At 43.1% G+C, this 21,091-nt stretch overlaps 1 protein-coding gene across 1 annotated transcript in view; it reads left to right on the top strand.

The window, feature by feature from the left end:
- The window catches only part of adarb2 (adenosine deaminase RNA specific B2 (inactive)), a 154,857-nt gene that overhangs the window by 123,503 nt on the left and 10,263 nt on the right, over window positions 1–21,091 (top strand). The window contains exons 4-7 of the mRNA XM_034560360.1: window positions 4,938–5,052; window positions 14,191–14,359; window positions 17,052–17,203; window positions 18,886–19,054. Of these exons, the coding sequence (XP_034416251.1) occupies window positions 4,938–5,052; window positions 14,191–14,359; window positions 17,052–17,203; window positions 18,886–19,054 (605 nt within the window). The remainder of the gene's footprint in view (window positions 1–4,937; window positions 5,053–14,190; window positions 14,360–17,051; window positions 17,204–18,885; window positions 19,055–21,091) is intronic.

Here is a 21,091-nt window from a genome sequence, read left to right as displayed (position 1 = left end):
TGGTCCTAAACAGTAAGATGGGCTCCTTCAAAATAAATGCCTATCTTCCGGTGTCTTAGGGAGACCACGCCTTTGATCACGCCTCCTTGGATCAATACATTCCATTCATACCTGAGTCATCTTTATAGTTATGATAACCTTAAAACATGTTACAATCAGCATACAGTTACAATAATACTTATTCAATGATTACACTCATACAGTGACAGTGACTTTTCTCCCATGTTTCCCTAACACATTCTTCAGAATATTATTCACAATATCCCTTATTGATTATCATATCTTTCTTATGTATTAATTTAAAACATGGACTTTCCTATTTACATGTGCAAGTATATATTAAAAAACAGACAAATGCAAAGCTACTTCCTCAATATATTCATTTCATTTAATTTTTTACCACAAACAAAGTACAAGCTGTATAGATATGAGCTAGCTAGCTAGCAGCCTTTATAGCTATCATGTGTGTGCAGGTCGCTCCTGTGTGTTAATTGTGAGAACTCAGACTGTTCATGCTATTGAAATATTTTCAACTCACATGCATGCATCTTTGCATTTATACCCAAATTAATTTCTCTCCACTCATTTCTTTTCATTGAGTGTCATTACACCTCTAAAAACACATTTTAAATCTAAAAAAATCTAATAGAATAATTAAAAGAAAAATCTAAATACAATTACAAAATAAATTCTACCAATAAATACCAGAATTATATTTTGGCCAAACACAGAAATGCCCACGTTCCGTTTATTATTTTAAATATCTGATTTGTCTGTTTGGTAAATGCCAAAAACACCAGATGAGGAATAATTTGTGCACTTAAGAAGCAGGCTATAGTATAGTAGTATAGCTACCATTTAAATGTTTGCAATAACACCTAGCCATAAACGAACACAAACACAAATCACATTTATGAAATACGAGCAAGACAAAAGTTTTCCCATCATGGGCTCTCATTCTCCCTCACCCGTACAAATCCTTCGGTTAAACTGATCAGGGATCAGATAACATGTACATCAAGTCAGAGCATCTTCTGTATGAGCATGCATGTTTTAATCACTGCAGCCAATTCTTTATTGAGAAGGGGAATGACATCTCGAATGCTTCTTTGTTGCATTTACATTTCGCTCCTAGCTATTCAATCTGACTCAGATGCATGACATGACTAAGTGTAACTGGGGTCAAAGGTCAGTCTCCAACACCTTATCTTCATTAAGGCTTATTGGGGTATTTCTGTGATGTCTCATCCCTTCCAGCAAGAGCAGTTTCCTAAAAAAACACTTCCGCTTGTTTTCTCCACCGTGAGGAGGCCCAGAGGAAGTGAGAAGTAAATTGGTCAGAACTAATGCAGGAAAGAGACCAGGTGGGGTGAGTGACACAACAACCAGTAGTGTGCGCTCTGCGCAGTTTCCAACCTGAGGCATATTCCTTAGTGGAGCTTACATCAGTTACCATGAGACAGATTTTGAAACTCCCCAATGTAGCTGCATGGTGCAACGCTAACCTTGATACTCATCCAAGAGAAAGCCAGCCAGCCACACATGCAGGCCGGCCCTCCTCTCGCCGTGTGGCAGGTCGCAATGATGCTCTATCTGACTGAGGAACGAGATCCTTGGCCCCATTTTTCTGCCACATTAGGCCCACACTGGAGGTGGCACTCAACTCCCCCACTGAGGAAAGTGTGTGTGTGTGTGTGTGTGTGTGTGTGTGTGTGTGTGTGTGTGTGTGTGTGTGTGTGTGTGTGTGTGACAGTGTTAAGAAAAATCATGTGGAAAACTATGTGAGGAATGGAGGTACAGGCAGATGTGCATGTTGAGATATTTGCTGATGTGGAAAGAGAAAGACCGAGAAAGTGGAAGCAGTGTATTTGTTGCTAAGGGAACCACAGCTGTAAATTGCAGCCTATTTTCCTTTTGTGTCAGCTGATGAAGATTATGTTGTTTCCCTACTCACGCTCACAGGATGAGGAAATTATAGGCTCTCACTCACTGTTGGCTTCTTAGTCCTGGCACATCACTGCCCTCTATCACAAACTTGCTTGATTCTTGTTGTTCTGAGTTTGGACTCACGGTTTAATGCACTTATTGTAAGTCGCTTTGGATAAAAGCGTCAGCTAAATGACATGTAATGTAATGTAATGAGAGAGAGCAACCTGACAAGGCAGGAGGAGGAGGGTGACGAGGAAGGGTTGTTGAAGGGAGGGGAGTAGGGGAGGATTGAAAGGAGGGACCAGAAACTGAAGAGTCAAACAGAGAAAGATGGAAAAGGAAGCGGAGGAAACGTGAGTTAACAGAATTGGGATGGGAGGAGAGGAGAGGAAACAAAAGGAGAGGCTATGGGGGAGGAAGTCGGAGGGAGGGAGAGAAAGCTGGGCCGTGTGCCAGGGTCTATTCCACCTTTGCTCTCCAGGCCTTTCTGAGCCGCCACCTTCTCTCACCTCTGTAATGTCATCAATGAAAAGGCCTTTAGGAGGGATGGAGGACATGACACGGGGTTCAGACTGTGACTGACACCAGCTGACGCTGCTAAGCCAAGGATGGTTCTGTAAGAATTAATTGGATGTCACTTTCAGGTACAGCCTACAAGGCAGGGTTTTTTTTCACATTTGTGTCACTCGTGCTCCTACAGAATCAGAAAATTCAACATTTGGGCTGATGATTGATCTTAAAACAAGGCTGTTTTTTCTCACCGTCCTAAAAAGCGGACTACCAGGAGGTCCATGACTCTTTTGCCAGTATGATTAAAGAGAAACAGTCCATTGATTTTGAAAGACTTTGGAGATGGTGTATACTGCCCCGACATACACTGCATTGAGCAAGACTCTGCTGTTGCTGCCTTTTTTTTTCAGACTTACCAATTAATACTTTATTCTTTGTAAAGTCTGAATGCTCGTCACAATTGATGTCCTGTTTTTCAACAGTCCACACCCCAAAGTTATACCATTTAGAGCTAAAGCAAATGTTGATTATTTTAGTTTGATGAAAGAATGAAACAATGAATTGATTATCTAAATCATTGCAGATGATTTAAATTGAATTTGGGATTTCTTAAAAATCCTCCCATCAGTGACTATGATGAGGTTTTGAATGCCACATGTGGAGAAATGCACACGCACTCTACATCTATCAAAATATGGCAAACCAGTGACAGGGCCTCTCTGTGGACGTCCCTCAGCCCGACTGTGTCCTAACCGCTTCTACTTTAGAATTTCATAAGATAACTTGCGACCCTTTTGTCACAGGTCTTTTTTTCTTTTCTTTTTTTTGTTGTTGGAAAAGCTGAATACCTTTGTAACATAAATTGACCTCTGAGCGTCCTTGGTCACACTGAGTCTTCTGAAGATGTGGAGAATCCACCCATTCTGTTTATTCTGTCACCCGTCACCGCGACTGAGCGACTCAGGGCTCGACAGACACGCTCCTGGACGGGACTGATCGCTCAGGCACAAAGAAAACAACATGAGGCTGACGACAACTCTTCTCTTCCTCTTGTCCGTCTCGCCAGTTGTTAAGGAGGAGTGCACTCATCTCGGGAAGGGGACCTGTCACGTACCCGTTAGAGCTTGATACGCCGCCGTTGCAACTCCTGGAAACAAAGTGCTGAAAGTTAGTCACTGTTGAGTCATAATCCTTTTCGGTTCCATTCCCCCCACACCAAAAAAGGCTTTGGGCTGGCACAGGCTGGAGCAACAATATGTGCGTTCATACACATGGACACACACACACCACAAGCTGTGAGCGCGTCGAACGCCGGTTCCAACTGTGAGAGTATTTCACAGCCCCGACGAGGGCTGTAATGTGCAATATGCTCACTTGTTCAGTCACCCTCTCACTGTCTTTTTTTCGCCCTTAATCTCTCTCCTTCCCTCTCACTCCATGCGTCCTTCACCCTGGCATCTGTTGACGTCCTTTTAGCTACTGGGGCCACAATTTGTCAAAGGAGGGCCACTCTGCTGTTGCCATCTCCTGGTGATCCGTTTATGTTCTACAGGTGGCATGAAGCTCCGCTCCGGGACTAAGTCCTTAATTGCCACTAGAGTAAAAAGCATTAAAGGTCGGGAGAGTGGTGGAAATGATCTACATTTGTTCAACAGTGTGTATTTAACGTAAATGTGGTGAGAAGTGTGGGTTTGGCCGGGTAGTAAATGAATTGAGAAATCCTGGACCAGAGGTCGAGTCATTATCACTTTAAGTCTGTAGTGTGGCTCAAGCTCCACAAAATGATGGGTTTTACATTTCAACATATTGCAACTCAATAGCATCTCCATAGCAACAGAATACATTACACAATTGTTTCCCCAGGCTGCTCTAATCGCAAGATGACCTTTTGACTGTCAATGGACTGAAGAGCAAATAATTAACACGAAAGCATAATTCCTTTATACAGACCTACATAATATGTATAGATATATAAAGATATACGGGTAATAAAGTGTGTGCCCCTTTTGGTCATCTTAACCTTTTGAAATGGTGAGAATGTGATGTATTAAATCCACTGTATGTGTCCCCTACCGATACACTATGTTGAGTGATGGTAGGATACTGTCAGTTTTGTGCCGGGTGAATACCAGGGGTGTACTTTCCCTGTACGTAAGTACAAAAAAGAAAAGTGTTCCCTAAAGGCAGACTGTGTGCAGACTGAAATCACAACACACGAGAGGAATGCATAAATTCCTCACCTCTAAGAGTGACCGTTGCAACATAAAGTTATCCATATTATATGTATAGCAGTATGTGCAGTTTGTTAGCTTAGGTCTGTAGCTTAACAGGTAAGTTGACCTTTGGATTGATCTCCCCCCCCCCCAAAAAAAAGCAGCAATGCCTGCACAGATGGGGGAATATTACACAGCAAAATAAAAATATAAAAAAAAAACCTGTGAAGTCAGTCTCCATAGATTGTGTCTAGTTGAAATTAAGGGAGCGATTGTGTTTTTCAGGTCTTTGCCGATTCAATATTCCACTTGGTGAGGGAGAAGTACCGGTCGCTGGTGGGCGGCTGCAGTCCTGCGCACGCTCGACACAAATCCCTGGCAGGCATCGTAATGACCCGAGGTATGGCAAATTTCATTGACTTTTATATATCACTTTGAATTATTGAAGTGGTGCAATATAGAGAGAGTGAGCGAGGGAGGTAAAAAGAATAGTAAGATACGGGAGGAGAAATAGGAAGGGGGTGGAATTCTAGATAAAGAGGGCAATGATAAACTCAAGGTGGGTCGGGGGGGAGGGGGGGAGAAAGACTCTCCAATCTTTGCTGTACCTTGCACTCGTGCAGGAGAATATCCTGATGAATTATTGACTATTCGGAGTCTCTGAGGAGGATGCGACACGGTGGTGAGTGTCAGTCATCCCCACTGCATGCGGGCCCGGCTGTGCTCAGGCAGCTCTGACAGGAGTTCCAGACGCCACAGTGGTGAAGTCTTAACTAGATCAGCTCAAAACTTAATCTGAAACCCGACTGAGTGACACACGTAAAGGAACAACGAGGAGGAGGAAGCTTCCCACTGCTGTTCTTCTGCAGCGGGAAACAATGAGTTATTATAATGTTTGTTGCCTCGTTACATCAGGGCCTCCCACGCACACACACACACACACACACACACACACACACACACACCTGAACACACAAACACACCGACCCATACAGTACGTAGAAACCTTGACTCTCTCTACATCTCTAGTCACGCACTACGGGCACCTGATGCTCACAGACATTAAAGCCCACAATCTTCTCGCGTGAAATGTGCACATTAGTAGAGCAGTGGAGCCAGCTATCACTAAAATAAATAAAACTGAATTAAATACCTTTAGAATTAAGAATTAAGGTAGAATAGTTATATTTTGGGGAAGAAAAAAAAATTTACATGGTATTGGGCTTAACCCATTTTTAGCTGTTGTTTTAATATTGTTTTAATATTGGCTATTTGTAAGACTCGTGGAACTAGATATGCAGTGATACCGGCTGAACAACTGAGCTGGCAATGGCTTTAAGACTATGCCTATCAAGCCAGTGTTGTAGTTTGGCATAAGTAAATACAATACTGGTCTATGGTCTGGGCAAGTAGCTGAACACTTGATCATTAAGAATTAACATTCGGCTTCCAAAGAAACGCTTCCAAAATACCCATAACCCCGAGAAATGGAACCGAAACTATAACCAACAGACGAAGCAGCTTAATACAAAATACAAAAAGGGCCATACACACACACAAATGCTCACAGGTCTGCACATGTGGAGTTCTGACACATAAGCACACACACACACACACTCACAGACGCGTGTTATCTCCTTGTGTGGCTGCAGCCTGTGGGGGTGCAGGGGGTCAGTGAGGAGGGATTGGTATCTCCGCTGTCTTTGGAGGGCTGCAGCTCATCAGTTTATACTTCAGTGAGACCGGCACTCATCCTGACCTAATCCAATCCCTCTCCTCTCCTCTGCCTCCCAGTAATTGCTTCTGTTTGTTTATTAATAGCGCGCGTTATCTTCAGAGATCCAGACGTAGGGTTGCCAAGTATTTGCAGCGGCGCAGCAGCAGCAGCAGCAGTGCTCTGGTGGCCAGTGTCCATGCATGCAGTCAGACACCAAACTTGACAGGAACACTGGGGAGTCCTGTTCTGTTTCTCTCTCTCTCCCCCCCCCCAACCTCTCTCTCTCTCTCTCTCTCTCTCTCTCTCTCTCTCTCTCTCTCTCTCTCTCTCTCTCTCTCTCTCTCTCTCTATCTCTCTCTCTATTGCTCTCTCTCTCTGTGTGTCTCATGCCTCTGCCTTTGCCTCAAGAATATTAATCAGAGTCCGTCTTTGAACCGCAGACAGACAGCTAACCCCCCCCCCCCCCCCACCACCACCACCCTCGCTGGAGTCCCGCCGAGACAGTTGAGCCCCAACCTGAGTGAGATTAGCCTCGCCACCAGGCGAAAATAAACCGCCAGCACACATCGTCAAATAGCGTGGAAAATCTCATTTGAATCGATCTCAGATAGCATTGGGGTGTTTGGAGATGGTAAACAGTGTTCAGATGTGCTCAGAGACATGAAAAAAAATTGCAACCGTCCAAATGGAAAATGCTTAAAAAGACCCCCCCACCCCCCTTCCTCCTCCTTTCTTTTTTCACTTGTTTGTTGGATATGGGATGAGAGAAGCTTCTTCTGAGGCTTTTTTATTTTTTTTATTCAGCAGGGCGATGAGACTCAGAGTGGAGGAAAAATACCACAGGGACTCAAAGAAAGAGATGAGAGCAACGGGTTTCAAACAAGTTGATTACAAATGACGACTAAGCTATGGTTCTTAGTCTGCATATCCATTTTCAAACAGGGATTTTTCTCTTGCTCTTTATCTGGTTTTCCGGCTGCCGCAAATTTTAATGTTCAATAATCACATCCGCCAGCGAAACAGCTTGCTAAGAGGCAAACAAAATTTACAGAGATGTGCTCAGGGTGTGTTGAAGCAAGAGAGAGCGGGAGAAAGAGAGAGAGATTTGCGAGCTTCAGCAGCATTTCACAAAGACATCCTTATGTGTTCAGAGCAGTTGCCTGTTACAGCTAATACAGATTCAACAGGGTGCAGTCTCTGCTCTTGCCAAGGTTCTTTTTCCCTCAGCAAGTGTAGAGCCGTTCAGAGCTCTTCTGTTATTCAAACGGCACGCATTGGATGGCATTCAGTGTAATCATCCAGCATCTTGTGGTGAAAGAACACATGAGAGACATATGAGGATGGATGGAGCTTAACCTAAGTGGCATGATGTCAAGTTTACGAAAACGTGACCTTGAGAGCTCCTTCTGCTTTGGAAAAAAATGTTTTGATATCTGCTTTACGGTGCTCAGAAATAAAGGGGTGCTTATTAGATACTATTTCACCCTGTTTGATTATCACAGAGAATACATGGATTCAGACTGCAGTCGCCTTGTGTGACAACAGATCACTGTGATTCCTGGTCAAGTCAATAGATGGATTTCTCTCTTTGACTGAGTGGTTCTCAAAAAATATTGCCATTAAAGTTTTCTTATCAATATTCAATTCAATTCAGTTTATTTTGTATAGCCCAATATCACAAATTACAAATTTGCCTCAGAGGGCTTTACAATCTGTACATATACGACATCCCTGACCCAGGACCTCACATCGGATCAGGAAAAACTCCCCAAAAATAACCTTTGACAGGGAAAAAAGGGAAGAAACCTTCAGGAGAGCAACAGAGGAGGATCCCTCTCCCCCGGAACCAAAAAAGGGCAGTTAAGGCTCAAAGTCATGGGGGTGGGGTCTTACTGAACGGGCTCAGCCAATGAGGGCACATGTGCAATTGGTCGGGCAACTTTAACCTCGTCTCGTTTTGGCTAGAGCAACAGCTCCACAAAATGTATGCGTACTATTGGGTTGGGATTCTATTTTTAGTGTATCTCCACAAGTGTGGATAATTAATGTCCTTATTAGCATTCCTTTGGTACACTACTTGTTACAGTGTGTTTCATGCCATTAACACACCCTAAAATCTTAATCATCACCATCTAGAGATGAGATGAGACTGAGATTTCTCTCCTATAAAAGATAGGGGAACCGTTTGGTCCAGCATCGCTTTAGTATTGTACGTGACAAATTAAAGGGGCACTTTCACCATTTTGAAAAACATTACATAAAATCTTCAGGGGGCTTTCAAATGTTTAACTAAGAAATACCCCTGATGACACCATCATTAAATCAAAATGCACACTACCAAGTCAGTTAAACGTGTGCCTTCGTCACATTGGCTGTGTCGTATAGCCTGTGCTGCATCGCCGCTGTTTTGGGCGTCACAACCTAAAACCAAAATAACTCCTTTTACTAGCAGGAGGCCAGACTTCATAGCGAGAGGGGAGAAGGAGGAACATTGCTTTGAGGGGGAACTGTCTGAATAAGACTGAATATATGAAGTTGAATATTTCTATTGCTGCTCTTAGCTTTTTATTGTTTCTTATTTTTACTTGGCATAGTTAATTCCTCCATCATTTCTATATTCTCAAACCCCATCCTTCTCGCACTTCAAAGCGTATACCCCTAAATTGATCAATCCTGATGTGTTCCACTTCAGTGTTGTAACAGGTGACCTGATGTTTCCGCATAGAGCCGGCGTTACTCCAGCCACCCTTGGCCGGTAAGCCACACAGTTCATTTTGGCTGCAGCCAGGCTGTGTAATGCGGTGCGTGACGCAGCCTGGCGGGGAGAGGCCATCCTGCCAACATGCGGACAGAGCGCGTGGAGAAGCAGTGTTGTGTGGAGCTGTCCGATAAATATGTCGACATCAGTGATAAAAGACACTGGTTGAGCAAAAATATGAACATTTTCAGCTTGGTTCTTTACATCTCTCGGCAGAAACCAATGTATGATTGTAACGCCCTGCTCTGTTAGACGCCGGGTCCTATTCACGTGACTCGGTGGCACGTGGCTCAGGGCACAAAGGGCAATCAATGGCCCACAGCGCAGGTGTGTAAGGCAGAGTTATGTGACACAGTTGGAAGCAGGGGGAGATTATATTTAGTCGTAAGTGTTGACACCAGTCATGACCGATGAAATGAACCTCCCTTCCCTTTTTGGAAAGCAGCATGTCTTTGCCCACAGCACTCAAGCAATTGTGTGATGGGTGGATGGTGTGGACTGGATCGGCCACAAAGGCCTCAATCCCCATGGCTGAATTGTATGTAGATGTAGTGTGTGTGTGTGCGTGTGTGTGCGTGTGTGTCAATCACTTTAATTTGAGTGCAATTTGCTCATACTTTTGACTTGGTCGACAGGCGATCACTGCACAAATTCCCTTTTAATAATTCACATGGAAATTGCACTCCTTTGCATGATTGTTACCACACCCCCTAACTTTCTAACCCCCCTCCCCCCTCCACCTACACACACACTTAGGTGCAGCCGAGTTTAGGGGCAGTCATCACAATCCGGTGTTAAATAAATGCCCGTGTGCACCTCCGTTCCGTGCGCTGTCACAAGGTGTGGTTATCTGCTCGGTTGCCATAGTGAGGCGGTGTGCACTTTGTCTTCCTGCTAAAGGCCTCTGACAGCATTGTGCGCTGAACAGTATCGTGCAGTTGCCATAGTGAGTAGTTATAGGTCTCAGTCTGTGATGTACATGCATTTTGACAGTGCTGTTATCGCGCGGTGTGACATCTTTGAATCACCAGTAACAGATGTATTTGTGTGTGAAGAGTGCCTCAGGCCTTTGACTCCACTCTACCTTGTTCCTTTTGACCCTCTCTTTTTGTGTTCCTGTGATGCAGCTGATTATTCCTGGTTTAAAAACAGCACACTGCCTGTGGGGCTCTCTATCTCTTCTATGTGCCTCTCTTTTTCTCTCTCTCTCTCTCTCTCGCTCTCTTCCATTCATCTCTTCTCCCCCGTCTCCTCTCTCCCGCAAACTGAAGGCAACCTCAGTGCCAATTTCATGGCAGGGTAGTGAGCAGCGCGGCAGAAATTATCCACTGCAAAATTGATCTAAACAATCGCAAAGTGGAACGGCAAGGGAAAGCAGGAGAATGAAATTGGTTGAGTCTGTTACCTTTTAGAACTGGCTTTATCACCGAGAAGGAATCGGGGCGCATTGCTTACAGGGAATGCCAATCGTTGAACTCATGATATAGAGATATTTTGATGGCGCTGCGCCGTCATAAATATTGTATGTTTTCCGTGCAGCAGCACAGTGTGCACTCCTCCTCCGTGAGTGATATTTACACCAGAAAGCTCCCGAAAGATGCGTTATGTTTGAACTCGACCGCTGATAGAAATCATTATCTCACTGTCGACACATTTGATTAATCACTGCACACATCGGCATGCACAGGATGATGTGTTTCTGAAGCTGTGTGCGCAGTATATACATCATTCTGTTAATGACCTGTTTGCGCCCCCAACAAAGGTGTGATGCGAGTAAAAAGCACGTGAATGAATAAATGTACGATTAACAGGGAGCAGTGAACGCGAACCGTTGTTATGTCAAAGTGTCTTTGAGTATTATGAAAAGCGCTATATAAATTAAATGCATTATTATTATTATTATTATTATTTACAACAGCAGCATCTACTCCTTCTGAACTCAGTGTCCTAAATTGTTGCTTTGAAGCCCGTTTAAACATTTGATTTATAAAAAGGATAGATTCAAGTCCCCAAGAGGACTCTTGTCATTTCTAACACTGGCAGTCTCTAATGTTGGTACAGTTTTACGCAGAATTAAGGATGTAGGATGTCCTACATAGTGACAAAATCATTTTTAAAGCCGCAATAAGCAATATTGTTATATTAACAATGGATCCCATGATTACTTGTACATGAAAGATGCCGCTGGTACTGTTGAACCCATAGATAGTAAACTCTATGGAGCATCGTAGCATCTTTCAGCTTATTGTTTTGGATTTCAGGCCCGCAACTTACAAAAATGTAATTTATGAGACAGTAATGTTTACTCTGATGTTGTTACGCACGCTCCAAATGGTACATTGATTTGAGATTTTAAAAGTCAAGACAAATATTATTTAAAGTTCTCTGTAGAGTAAAAGTTGAACTTATTCCACCCTACTTTAGTATTTCTTTTCTTTTTCTCTATGCACTTTCTCCCCTCAACTGCCCCCATACACACACACACACATTTCTCCCTCCCTTAACTTTTGCCTCCTTTGCCCTCCTTCCTATTCCTCATCAGTGGAGGTGTCAGGACTCCACCGCCGCAGTGCCATCTGGGCCCAGGCTGATAAAAGCTCATGTGCCGGGCCGGCGGTGCCTGCAGGTCTGCCAGAAGCCAGCGAAGCCTGAATTTGAGAGGCGATGGGAGAGATTTGTGGCAGCCAAGGAAGGAAGGAATGGCATGCCTTTAACGTGCTGATCCAGCCTCTACCCCCTCTGCACCACCTCTGTCTATCTGTCAGTCACTGGGGCTCTCACATGGCCCTGCACTGGCCCGGATCCTCACTGAGAAAAGTGTCTTTTTCTCAAAGGAAAAGCAACACTTAGTGATCTGTGATCTCTCTCATAGCTTATACTTCATGTCTCACATTGAGAATGTCGCTACAGTTACCTCTTTAGAAGCTTCTCTCATGCGGTCCGGACAGAGCTGGGTGGAACCAGTGAGACCATCGTCCCGTTAATCTGGCTGACACAACACCAATGCTCATTCAAAACACCCTCGAGGAAGATTAGTATTTTACTACTTTCAGGGAGGTAGAATTAACCAACCTAAAAGGGAGGTTTCCATAAAAGCAAAGGAGAAAACACCCCTCTTTCCCAAGAAATTAGAAATACCTCAAGGTCAGTGAGTCAGTGACGGTCCATCTGGAACATCCCGTGGGCCTCACTCTTTGGTGCAGCAGTTTTTTTTTAAAAAAGGGGGGATGTGAATCTCTGTGAAACGGTGCATGCCATCACTAGTGGGTCAATGCTGGACATGTGACAGCCACTCATTAAGGGCATTTAAGGGGACCGATTCCCGCGGGTCCACGGTATATGAAGAAATATCATATTTCTTTCCAGCAGGGAGGCCCGTGGAGTGACCAACCTGCCTCCAGTTCCACTCAGGTAGAAGAAGTAGCAGGACTGATGGCTTCCTTTTCATGTGGAGAGCAAGCCTGGCTCTCTGCTGGGTTTTCTATGCTTTTTTGATTGTCTCACTTCAATAAAATGTGATGAATGCCTCTATCTGCATCCCAGTACACCACCGGCAGAGGACGCACCAGGTTTGCCTCCCAGAGGATGAATCGCTATCTAGTCCTCCAAAGGTGTTTGTAAAATGTACTGTGGCCGTAGAATAGCGCCTCATTTAACTTCTACTCCAAAAAAAGATAGATACAGTATATACCCACATGTTTATACCCAGTGAAATAATTCTGCTTCAATCCATATTTGTTGGTGTTTAACCTTTCAAAGAAAAACATGTTCACTGCAGTAAAAACTGGCAGGGTCACGAAGGGTCGCTCTGACCATGGAGAAGATCGCCCACTTATAGTGCCCGCCCAGTTCATAGGTGGAGGGTCTCTTCCTGCCTTCACTCCTTGCATCCAGCTAATCCTGGCTGCTGTGGTGTGATAGGAGCTTCTGAAAAGACGCTTACCCATGCTGCTCAGAGAACTGTGGTTATGGAAATAACCCAAAGTTATCTGACGGAGTGACCTTTTCTACCCGGTTCTCTTCTTATGTTTTCCTTTCCGTTTCACTGTGTCGAGAGTCGAGATTAACTTCAGTCTGAGGTTTATTTTCACACCCATTGCTGTTAATTGGTTGTGTTGTGTTCTATTTACTCTATTTTAGTTATTTTTCCCTATCACTTCCTGACATTATTGTATGCTACTTCACTCGTTTTATGCAAAGTAGTGTTATGCAGTGTGCGAAATACCCGCTGGCAACCCACCCACCTAGTGCTCCAGTATTATTCTGAAGTCCTACACAGACTCAATATGCAATGTACAAGATGGTGTGGATGCAAGCCAAGGAAACCAGGCTGTAAACACTTTGCAAAAATATCACTGATGCTAATATTGTTGATCATAAGGCCTCTCACACAACTAAGAAGAGGAGAGACGATGAGCTGCTTTAATCCCGGTTCTTATGAAAGGCACTGGATCCAATTTGTCCAAAGGGGGACTAACGAGGTCCTCAAAATGACGTGAAGACCGCCTGGCTTCATGCAATCGATTGGCTGTGTCATTCCCGGCAAACAAAAGGATGTCTTGTGCTCACTTTTTTAAATTGTTTTTATGCTTCTCAGTTTGAAGAAAAACTTTTATTGTAGTTTAATTGGTAAGCTTTTTAAAAGACATTTAAATCACAGATATATGTTCAGAAATACGGGTTGGATGAAATAAGTCGAGGCTACTTCTGTATGATTACTGAAGCCAACAAGTGTGGGAAGGTGTGATTTTATTTACGTCTTCCTCCAAAATGAGTCTGTATCCTTTATGTGTAAATACAATACAAACTTAAAGTCACACTTATGGTCTGAGAACCCTGGCTTCTCACCAGTGGCCGCCTTATGTTTGCTTCTTCTTGTTAATTTGAGCCGTGTAAGTGTGTTTTCATCCCGTGTGAATGATGATAAAAGGCCTCTCTCTTAGACAGAGAGGTGAGGAAGGGCATGCATTAGGGCTGCTGTTAACCTCTTGGATTATGGAATCAATGGAACGTATGACAAGAGACACAAGTGCAACATTTGTCTGTCTGTAATTGTTCAACAGGTCTGGACCTGAGGCACGCCCAGGTGGTGGCGTTATCCACGGGTACCAAGTGCATCAACGGGGAGTACCTGAGTGACCAGGGACAAGTAGTCAACGACTGTCACGCCGAGGTCACGGCCCGCAGGGCGCTTCTACGCTTCCTCTACTCTCAGCTGGAGCTCTTCTTGAGGTAAGACATCTTTCTTCGGCTGTATCTTAAATACACACAACCATCCTTCGAGTACTTATATTTCCAAAACCCTTGTGGCGTTTACATTCTTGACCTCCTGAAACAGCCCGATAATGCTCACTCTAGCTAGTTTATTGTTGGTCTGGAAGGCTTGCTCATTATTAAGGGTTTCTTTACTGGCCATGTGAACCGTCTGGATATCAGCCAAAAACACAAAGGAACATTTAAACTCTGGAAATAAAGACAACCCAAAGTAATTTAGTATACGATATTGCCCAAAACATGACAAGCAATTGATAATAAAAATAGTTGACCATTTACTTTGTGCCGTCTGATTTAATTACTCTTTTCAGCTTAAAATCCAAAGTTCATATTGAAACTGTAGCTGCAACGGGTTCATGATCATGTAGGTTATGATCAATTTAACCAGCGATGGAAGAAGTATTCAAATCCTTTGCTTTAGCAAAAGGATGCAACAGTGTAAAAATACTCCCTTAGAAGTATTACAAATTGCATTCAAATGAGAAGAATTAACAGATTATTCCTTTTATACATTAAACATTGAAATAATTTGTAATAATAGAACACCCCCTTGCTCAGTTCAGTACACTCAGGGACTTTGCTGCTGTAGCTTGAAGACCGACTGAAATTAAATGTTTTTTTTGGGGTCTGCTACAGCTTACCTATCTGCTCTGTAAATCCCTTGTCCTGTGTTCACCTTTGAGGAGCCTTCTTTGTTCCTTTTAGTTATACAAAATCAATATCAATGATGCGTTTAAAAACAAGATGACTACATGTGACCTTAGTTGGATTTGAAAGGGGACAGATGTAGCTTATTGTTAGCATATTTTAGATTGATATTGCAGAATTCCAGACATTGATGAGGTCAGTTAATTTACCTTTGAATCCTCTCTACTTGTGACGATGTCATGTTTAAGCATTAACAGTTATCCTGTAGTTGTTGTCTTATGGCCACGGGGGTCAAATGTCACACGATCCCTAGTATTAAAAATTAATAAAAAACAAACCCCTTTAAGTGTTATTATTGTATATTATAGAATAGTAGGTGCATGAAAATGCAAGCTGAATTTTACTGCTTTACTGTTTACTGCTCTATTCCAATGCCTCTTCACGACGATGATGATGATGATGATGATGATGATGATGATCGGGAATCACAAATCAAGTGTAAACCTTTTTAATGCGGCATTAAGTTGGTCCAACCATAAACAGGAATTCAAATTTCAGTATATACATTATATAAGCATAGATTTGACTTGACCGGCCCTACACCTGATCCAGCTATTTGAGTCTGCATGATATCCGCTATCAGTGTCGCTGCATCGGGCTTCAAGGTGCCTCCAACTACTTCAACATGCAGTTTATTGCATTATGCATTACAGTGTGCTTAACAGCGTGAAATATCTAATTTGATGTGACCGCCTGCTACCAAAGAATGCTCTCTCCTCCAGAATAAGCTCCATGGAAACAGCAGCGCTTTGGCCACCAGAGAGCTTTCAATAATTAACTAGCTGTATGGGTGCTGTTCTCTACAGCTAACTAAGCATACTATCACACACTCAACTGCTTCAACTCAGGGTCTCAGCGGCCTATTGGTTTTTAGCACTTTTTTCAATGTACACAGCGAGCTCTGGTGCACACAAGCTCACCACGATTCGAACAAGTATCAAGACTTCCTCCAGTACATGAGCATATATTGTGTTTTTGAGCTCCCGGAGGAACCCTGATGGCGAGGCTGATTCATCAGATAAGTGGCTAGAAGTCTAGATCGTTGAATGTCATATTTGCATACACAGCACTGACTTTTTGTCTTGGCACAATGCCGGGTGGCAGGTACAGAGACTTTGCAGCTGAGTAAAATGGCGAACGGGGAAGATAAGTCATAATGAAATGGCCAAACAAAATGCCAGAACTGCCATATTCACACTCAGTGAAAGGACATCGGAGACAGAGGAGAGGTTACACAAAGAGTGCAGCCGTGCTATGCATTGTGATGCATAGTTTAGGTATGCCATGTGTCTTTTGTGTGTGTGTGTGTGTGTGTGTGTGTGTGTGTGTGTGTGTGTGTGTGTGTGTGTGTGTGTGTGTGTAGGTGTGCGTATGCGTGTGTGTGAGTGATGAAATCCTTATTCAGCACAAACAATGACCCAGATTTTAAAGTTAGATTATGTGTCTCCTTGTCGGCCCTAATGCAGGTATTCAGCTTTTTTTAATGGATGGAAAACAATGTTTCTAAACTTCTGGATTAGCTGTGTAAAAATAAATTAAAAGAAATTCATATCTAGAGATATATCGATATATGTATAGTCTTCAGAAGTCAGCTGAAGTCAACATTCTCTTGAATGTTTTATTTTTTTATATTCAGCCGTCATTTTAACTCGGCCAGTTCTTTTGTTGACCTTCATGTTGTTTCACAACTCCAACACAAAGCACACGTGGACCACAAGTCACACTCACTCTCCCTCTCTCCCCGGAGCCTGAGTGGTATCCAGGAGTCGTGTGTGACAGCAGGAGAATGGACTGTGGTCAGAGAGCGGGCCGGTGTCCATCTCTCTCCCTCACTGCCCCACTTCATCATTGGAAACAAAAAGTGGAAATCTATTTCCGATGCTGTGATGAATGGTGCTACCTTTGTCATCAGTCTCCCTTGTTGTTGTTTTCTTTCTTTCAGTAAAAGGCCGGAGGACTGGGAGGAGTCGATATTTGTGAGGCACAAGGAGTGCGGCTACAGGTTGAGAGACAACGTCCATTTCCACATGTACATCAGCACCTCGCCGTGCGGGGACGGGAGGCTCAACTCGCCCTATGAAATCACCACTGACCGTAAGACACCGGGCACTTCCTGTTTCTTTGGTCTCAACATCGGTTGACGATGCTGACAGGAGATGAAAATAATACTCACCATGCGTTCCTCTGTAATATAATCACTGCCACGTTCTCTATCATCACTCATCAGTCACTCTCTCGGGTTATAAACAGATAATTTTTCAGCTATTCTGAAAGCCACTGCCCTGCTCTTTTTTTTCCTGCTTTTTTTTTTCTTCTTCTCCAGACACTTGGAGAAGCTGGCATCCTTTTCATGTCACATGGCGTCTTTGGCCCCTGTCAGCCACGCTGTGCTGACGACGTGACATTGTATTGCTTACCCACTGAAAACAAATTGTATATTCATTTAGATGGTTTGCCCTGCATTTTTTTTCTGGTGGCCGACGAGTTCAGAAATGTAATCCGGACTGCAGTTTCCATCAGTGGGAATGTATATAACCCCCCCACACACACACACACACACACACACACACACACACTCCCCCCCCACACACCCATTCATCCCAGACTGAAGCTGCGATTCTGCTCTCTAAATATGCACTACAGTGCAGTGCATGGTGAGATTTTCATGAAGCCAGTGTGGATGGAAATGCTGATGTTGTCATCGGAGAAGCCTTTGAACTTGACGTTTGTGGTCATTAAACCTCTTAAATGTTCAGCAGTGCGCTCTCAGAGATTAGAAAATGACTAAGTACCTTTTCCTGACTGTTCTTAAACATTTCTGAGCTGGAAGTCAGGGCTTAATTTTCAGCTGCTGTCACATCAGCCGGAGAAACAGCCATGCAGGAGGAGAGAAGGAAGCAGAGTTTAATCCGGGGAATGTAAGAGGTTATTAAAACAAAAACCCTGATTATTTATCTACACTCTGGCACCCTATTAGGGAGATATCCGTATTTTAATTTGTAGCGAAAGCAAGAAGTATGAGTGTTTTCTTCTTCCTGAAAGTGTGGAGTTTCTTCTTCTGATACAGTGCAGACTATTTACGAATATCGTGTACTTTATTTAATGAACAATATTACTGCTCCGTACATTCAGCGACTATCCAGTCAAACTTCATTAACAATTAGGCAGTCAACGGTTCCAAGATAATACATTTAGTTCCCCAAATGAAGCCGTTAACCTCATTTAAACTTTTGCTTTGAAAGGGATTGCAATGTCTGTCCTTTCGCTGTAAAACTGTACCCGTCATCCTATTCAAATATATAACAGTAAAGTCTTATTGTTTCTCGGCCTCACATAATATTGGATAAACATTTATTTTATGTTTTTAATTGCGTGGAGCTCGTTACACATCAACACCAATAATTAGTCCTGGAGAACATCACTAATTATACAGAGAATGTAACACTTAAGAGCTAATGTGTACTATATAATGGATTATTTTCTAAAATATATAAAAAGCAATACTGGAAAAAGGTTGACTGTTTCCACTTTAGTTTACCTGGTGTCTTTGTGGCCTTGTGCATTTTGGGTAAATTTGATTAGAAGTCTACAAAATGAATCTTTGCCGCTTATTGATGTGATTAGATCTGGAACTGCGTTGTGTTATTTAGAAATAACAGACTTCATTAATAGCTAATTAGATTGGCTTCCCAGCGTAGCCGTGTAATAAGAGATGACATAATGGAGACTGATGGCGCTCGGGCTGAGGCTGAGGTTGCATTGTGTTGTGTTGGCAGTGCACAGCAGCAGACACCTCATGAGGAAGCACCGCAGCCACCTGCGGACCAAAATCGAGTCAGGCGAGGGGACGGTGCCGGTGCGAGGTCGGGGCCCCGTCCAGACGTGGGACGGCGTCTTACAGGGCGAGCAGCTCATCACCATGTCCTGCACCGACAAGATCACCAGGTCAGTGCTCTCGGGGGGCTGAAACGTGGCAGGTTGCACGTTTTGTCATCCTTTTTTTGGCATTCTTCATGTTCTCAATCCAAACGCTCCCTTCCTATTCTGCCTCGCCTCCCGTGTTGTTTTTGTTGTCACTTCAAGTGGGTCAAAACTAAATTGGAACATCCTGCAAACTGATTTATACCCGAAAGAGCCGGGCCTCTCTAGGCCTGGAAATCTAATCTGGGGTTTCCTTTTGACAAATAAAATGCTGTCCTTGCCGGCTTGTGTTGAGATTGTGCAGGTTTGATATTGGACTACATAAACAATGCTACTTTGCTCTTTATTTGTAATTTTGACTCTTTTGCTTGTGTGCAAAACATTTTTTTTAAATCCCAAAGAAAACCGTAAGAGGAGCTCAACAACACCAGCGCCATGAAACCTTAAATATACCTTTCTCATTTGAACACTGCAGTTATCAGTGCAGTGTTGATTTGTGTTGTAAAAATCACAAACCATGTGATCATTACATCACAGGAGGTCTCTGGCCTACGTGAGAAAAGAACGGTACAAGGATTGATTGAGGGGTTATCTTTATTAGGAGATAAGCTTCCTTATGAGAAGGAGTGATCCCTGTTTAAATAAAGCATTATAAATATGTGCCTTATGAGCCAGGTAGAGATTTGTCTGTGATATTTACCTTGGCGCGTCGGGGTATCTAGGAGCATGTTTGTGTGGCCACGCTGCGTATGAAATCCTTTGTCGTGCGGGTGGTGAATATTGATTTCCAATAAGTAAGTCGAACAGGTAATCCCGTTCTAATGAATTAGTGTATTGCGTACCACGTCGTTGTTTTTTAACCTCCACACATTGTTCTAATCTCCACATCTGTAGGGCTGACTCTCCTCCGGCGAGGATATTAGTCACACAACTCCCCCTGTGCCCGGGCCTGGAGCCGGCCTCGGGACGTGTCAAATTGTAAGGACAAGGTTCTCTACACTGGAATTTCACAACAATATGCTTTAGGTTTTGGAAATATTTTCATTATTCTAGTGCAGTGTAACAGGGACAGAGAGAGAGAGAGAGAGAGAGAGAGAGAGAGACACAGACAATGGAGCCCGTTTATGTTCCTAGGTGTTGGCAAGCCTGCATGGGACAGACGGCAACGCTAAATCGGGACAGCTCTCCCCCGCCTCCGTTTTCACACTGTCCTCGCGTGAGGAGTAAAGGCATCAATGTGTACACACCGGAGCATCTATACAGGCAGAGGGAGACACACACCCACACACACACACACACACACACACACACACACAGACACACGCATAATGATATTCCCTTACTGACTCGTTTCTGTAAATGTTCTATTAGAGGTGATAAATGATGATTATGTATCTATGATTAGATACATTTCATTATTATTTTAGATGTTCACACACTTTGTGTTAAAACTGACTATTTGTTCTTTGACCATTTGCAGCTTTACAAGGAATTCTGTTTTTATATATCTATATATTTATATTCAGTTACACGTCTATGTAAGGTTTGCTTACATATGATATATATATATATATATATATATATATATATATATATATATATATATATATATGTGTGTGTGTGTGTGTGTGCATCTGGCATTGTATTATATCCTTATATCCTTTGTTTGGTTTATTGTGTTCTGTTGTGTAAAACACTTTGTAGTTAAGTTTTATATAAATAACTATAATTATTATTTTCAACCAAACAAGATACGTTTAACAGATTAAAACATGATCTATAAATATAGGATTTTCGCTGTTTGTGGCCGGTCACTGGCAGGTGTTTCCCATCATGCCCTCTCTTACTCCTGTGAAAACCACTCGTCCCTCGAGCTCTTCCTCAGTCGCCATCTTAGTTTGGTGTGTTAGCATGCTTACATTTGTGAATTCACATGACACTCTAGGTGAAGCTGAGGCTATTTTGGGAATGTCATTACTTTTTTACGTTTACTAACTACTGGACAACTTTGACTTGACGATGGTGCGTCCATGAGTGATTGAAATATTCCAATCTGGACCA

This window comes from Cyclopterus lumpus, chromosome 20 (genome assembly GCF_009769545.1).
Source record: "Cyclopterus lumpus isolate fCycLum1 chromosome 20, fCycLum1.pri, whole genome shotgun sequence".
Lineage (NCBI taxonomy): Eukaryota > Metazoa > Chordata > Actinopteri > Perciformes > Cyclopteridae > Cyclopterus > Cyclopterus lumpus.
This window is presented reverse-complemented; position numbering and strand designations above follow the sequence as displayed.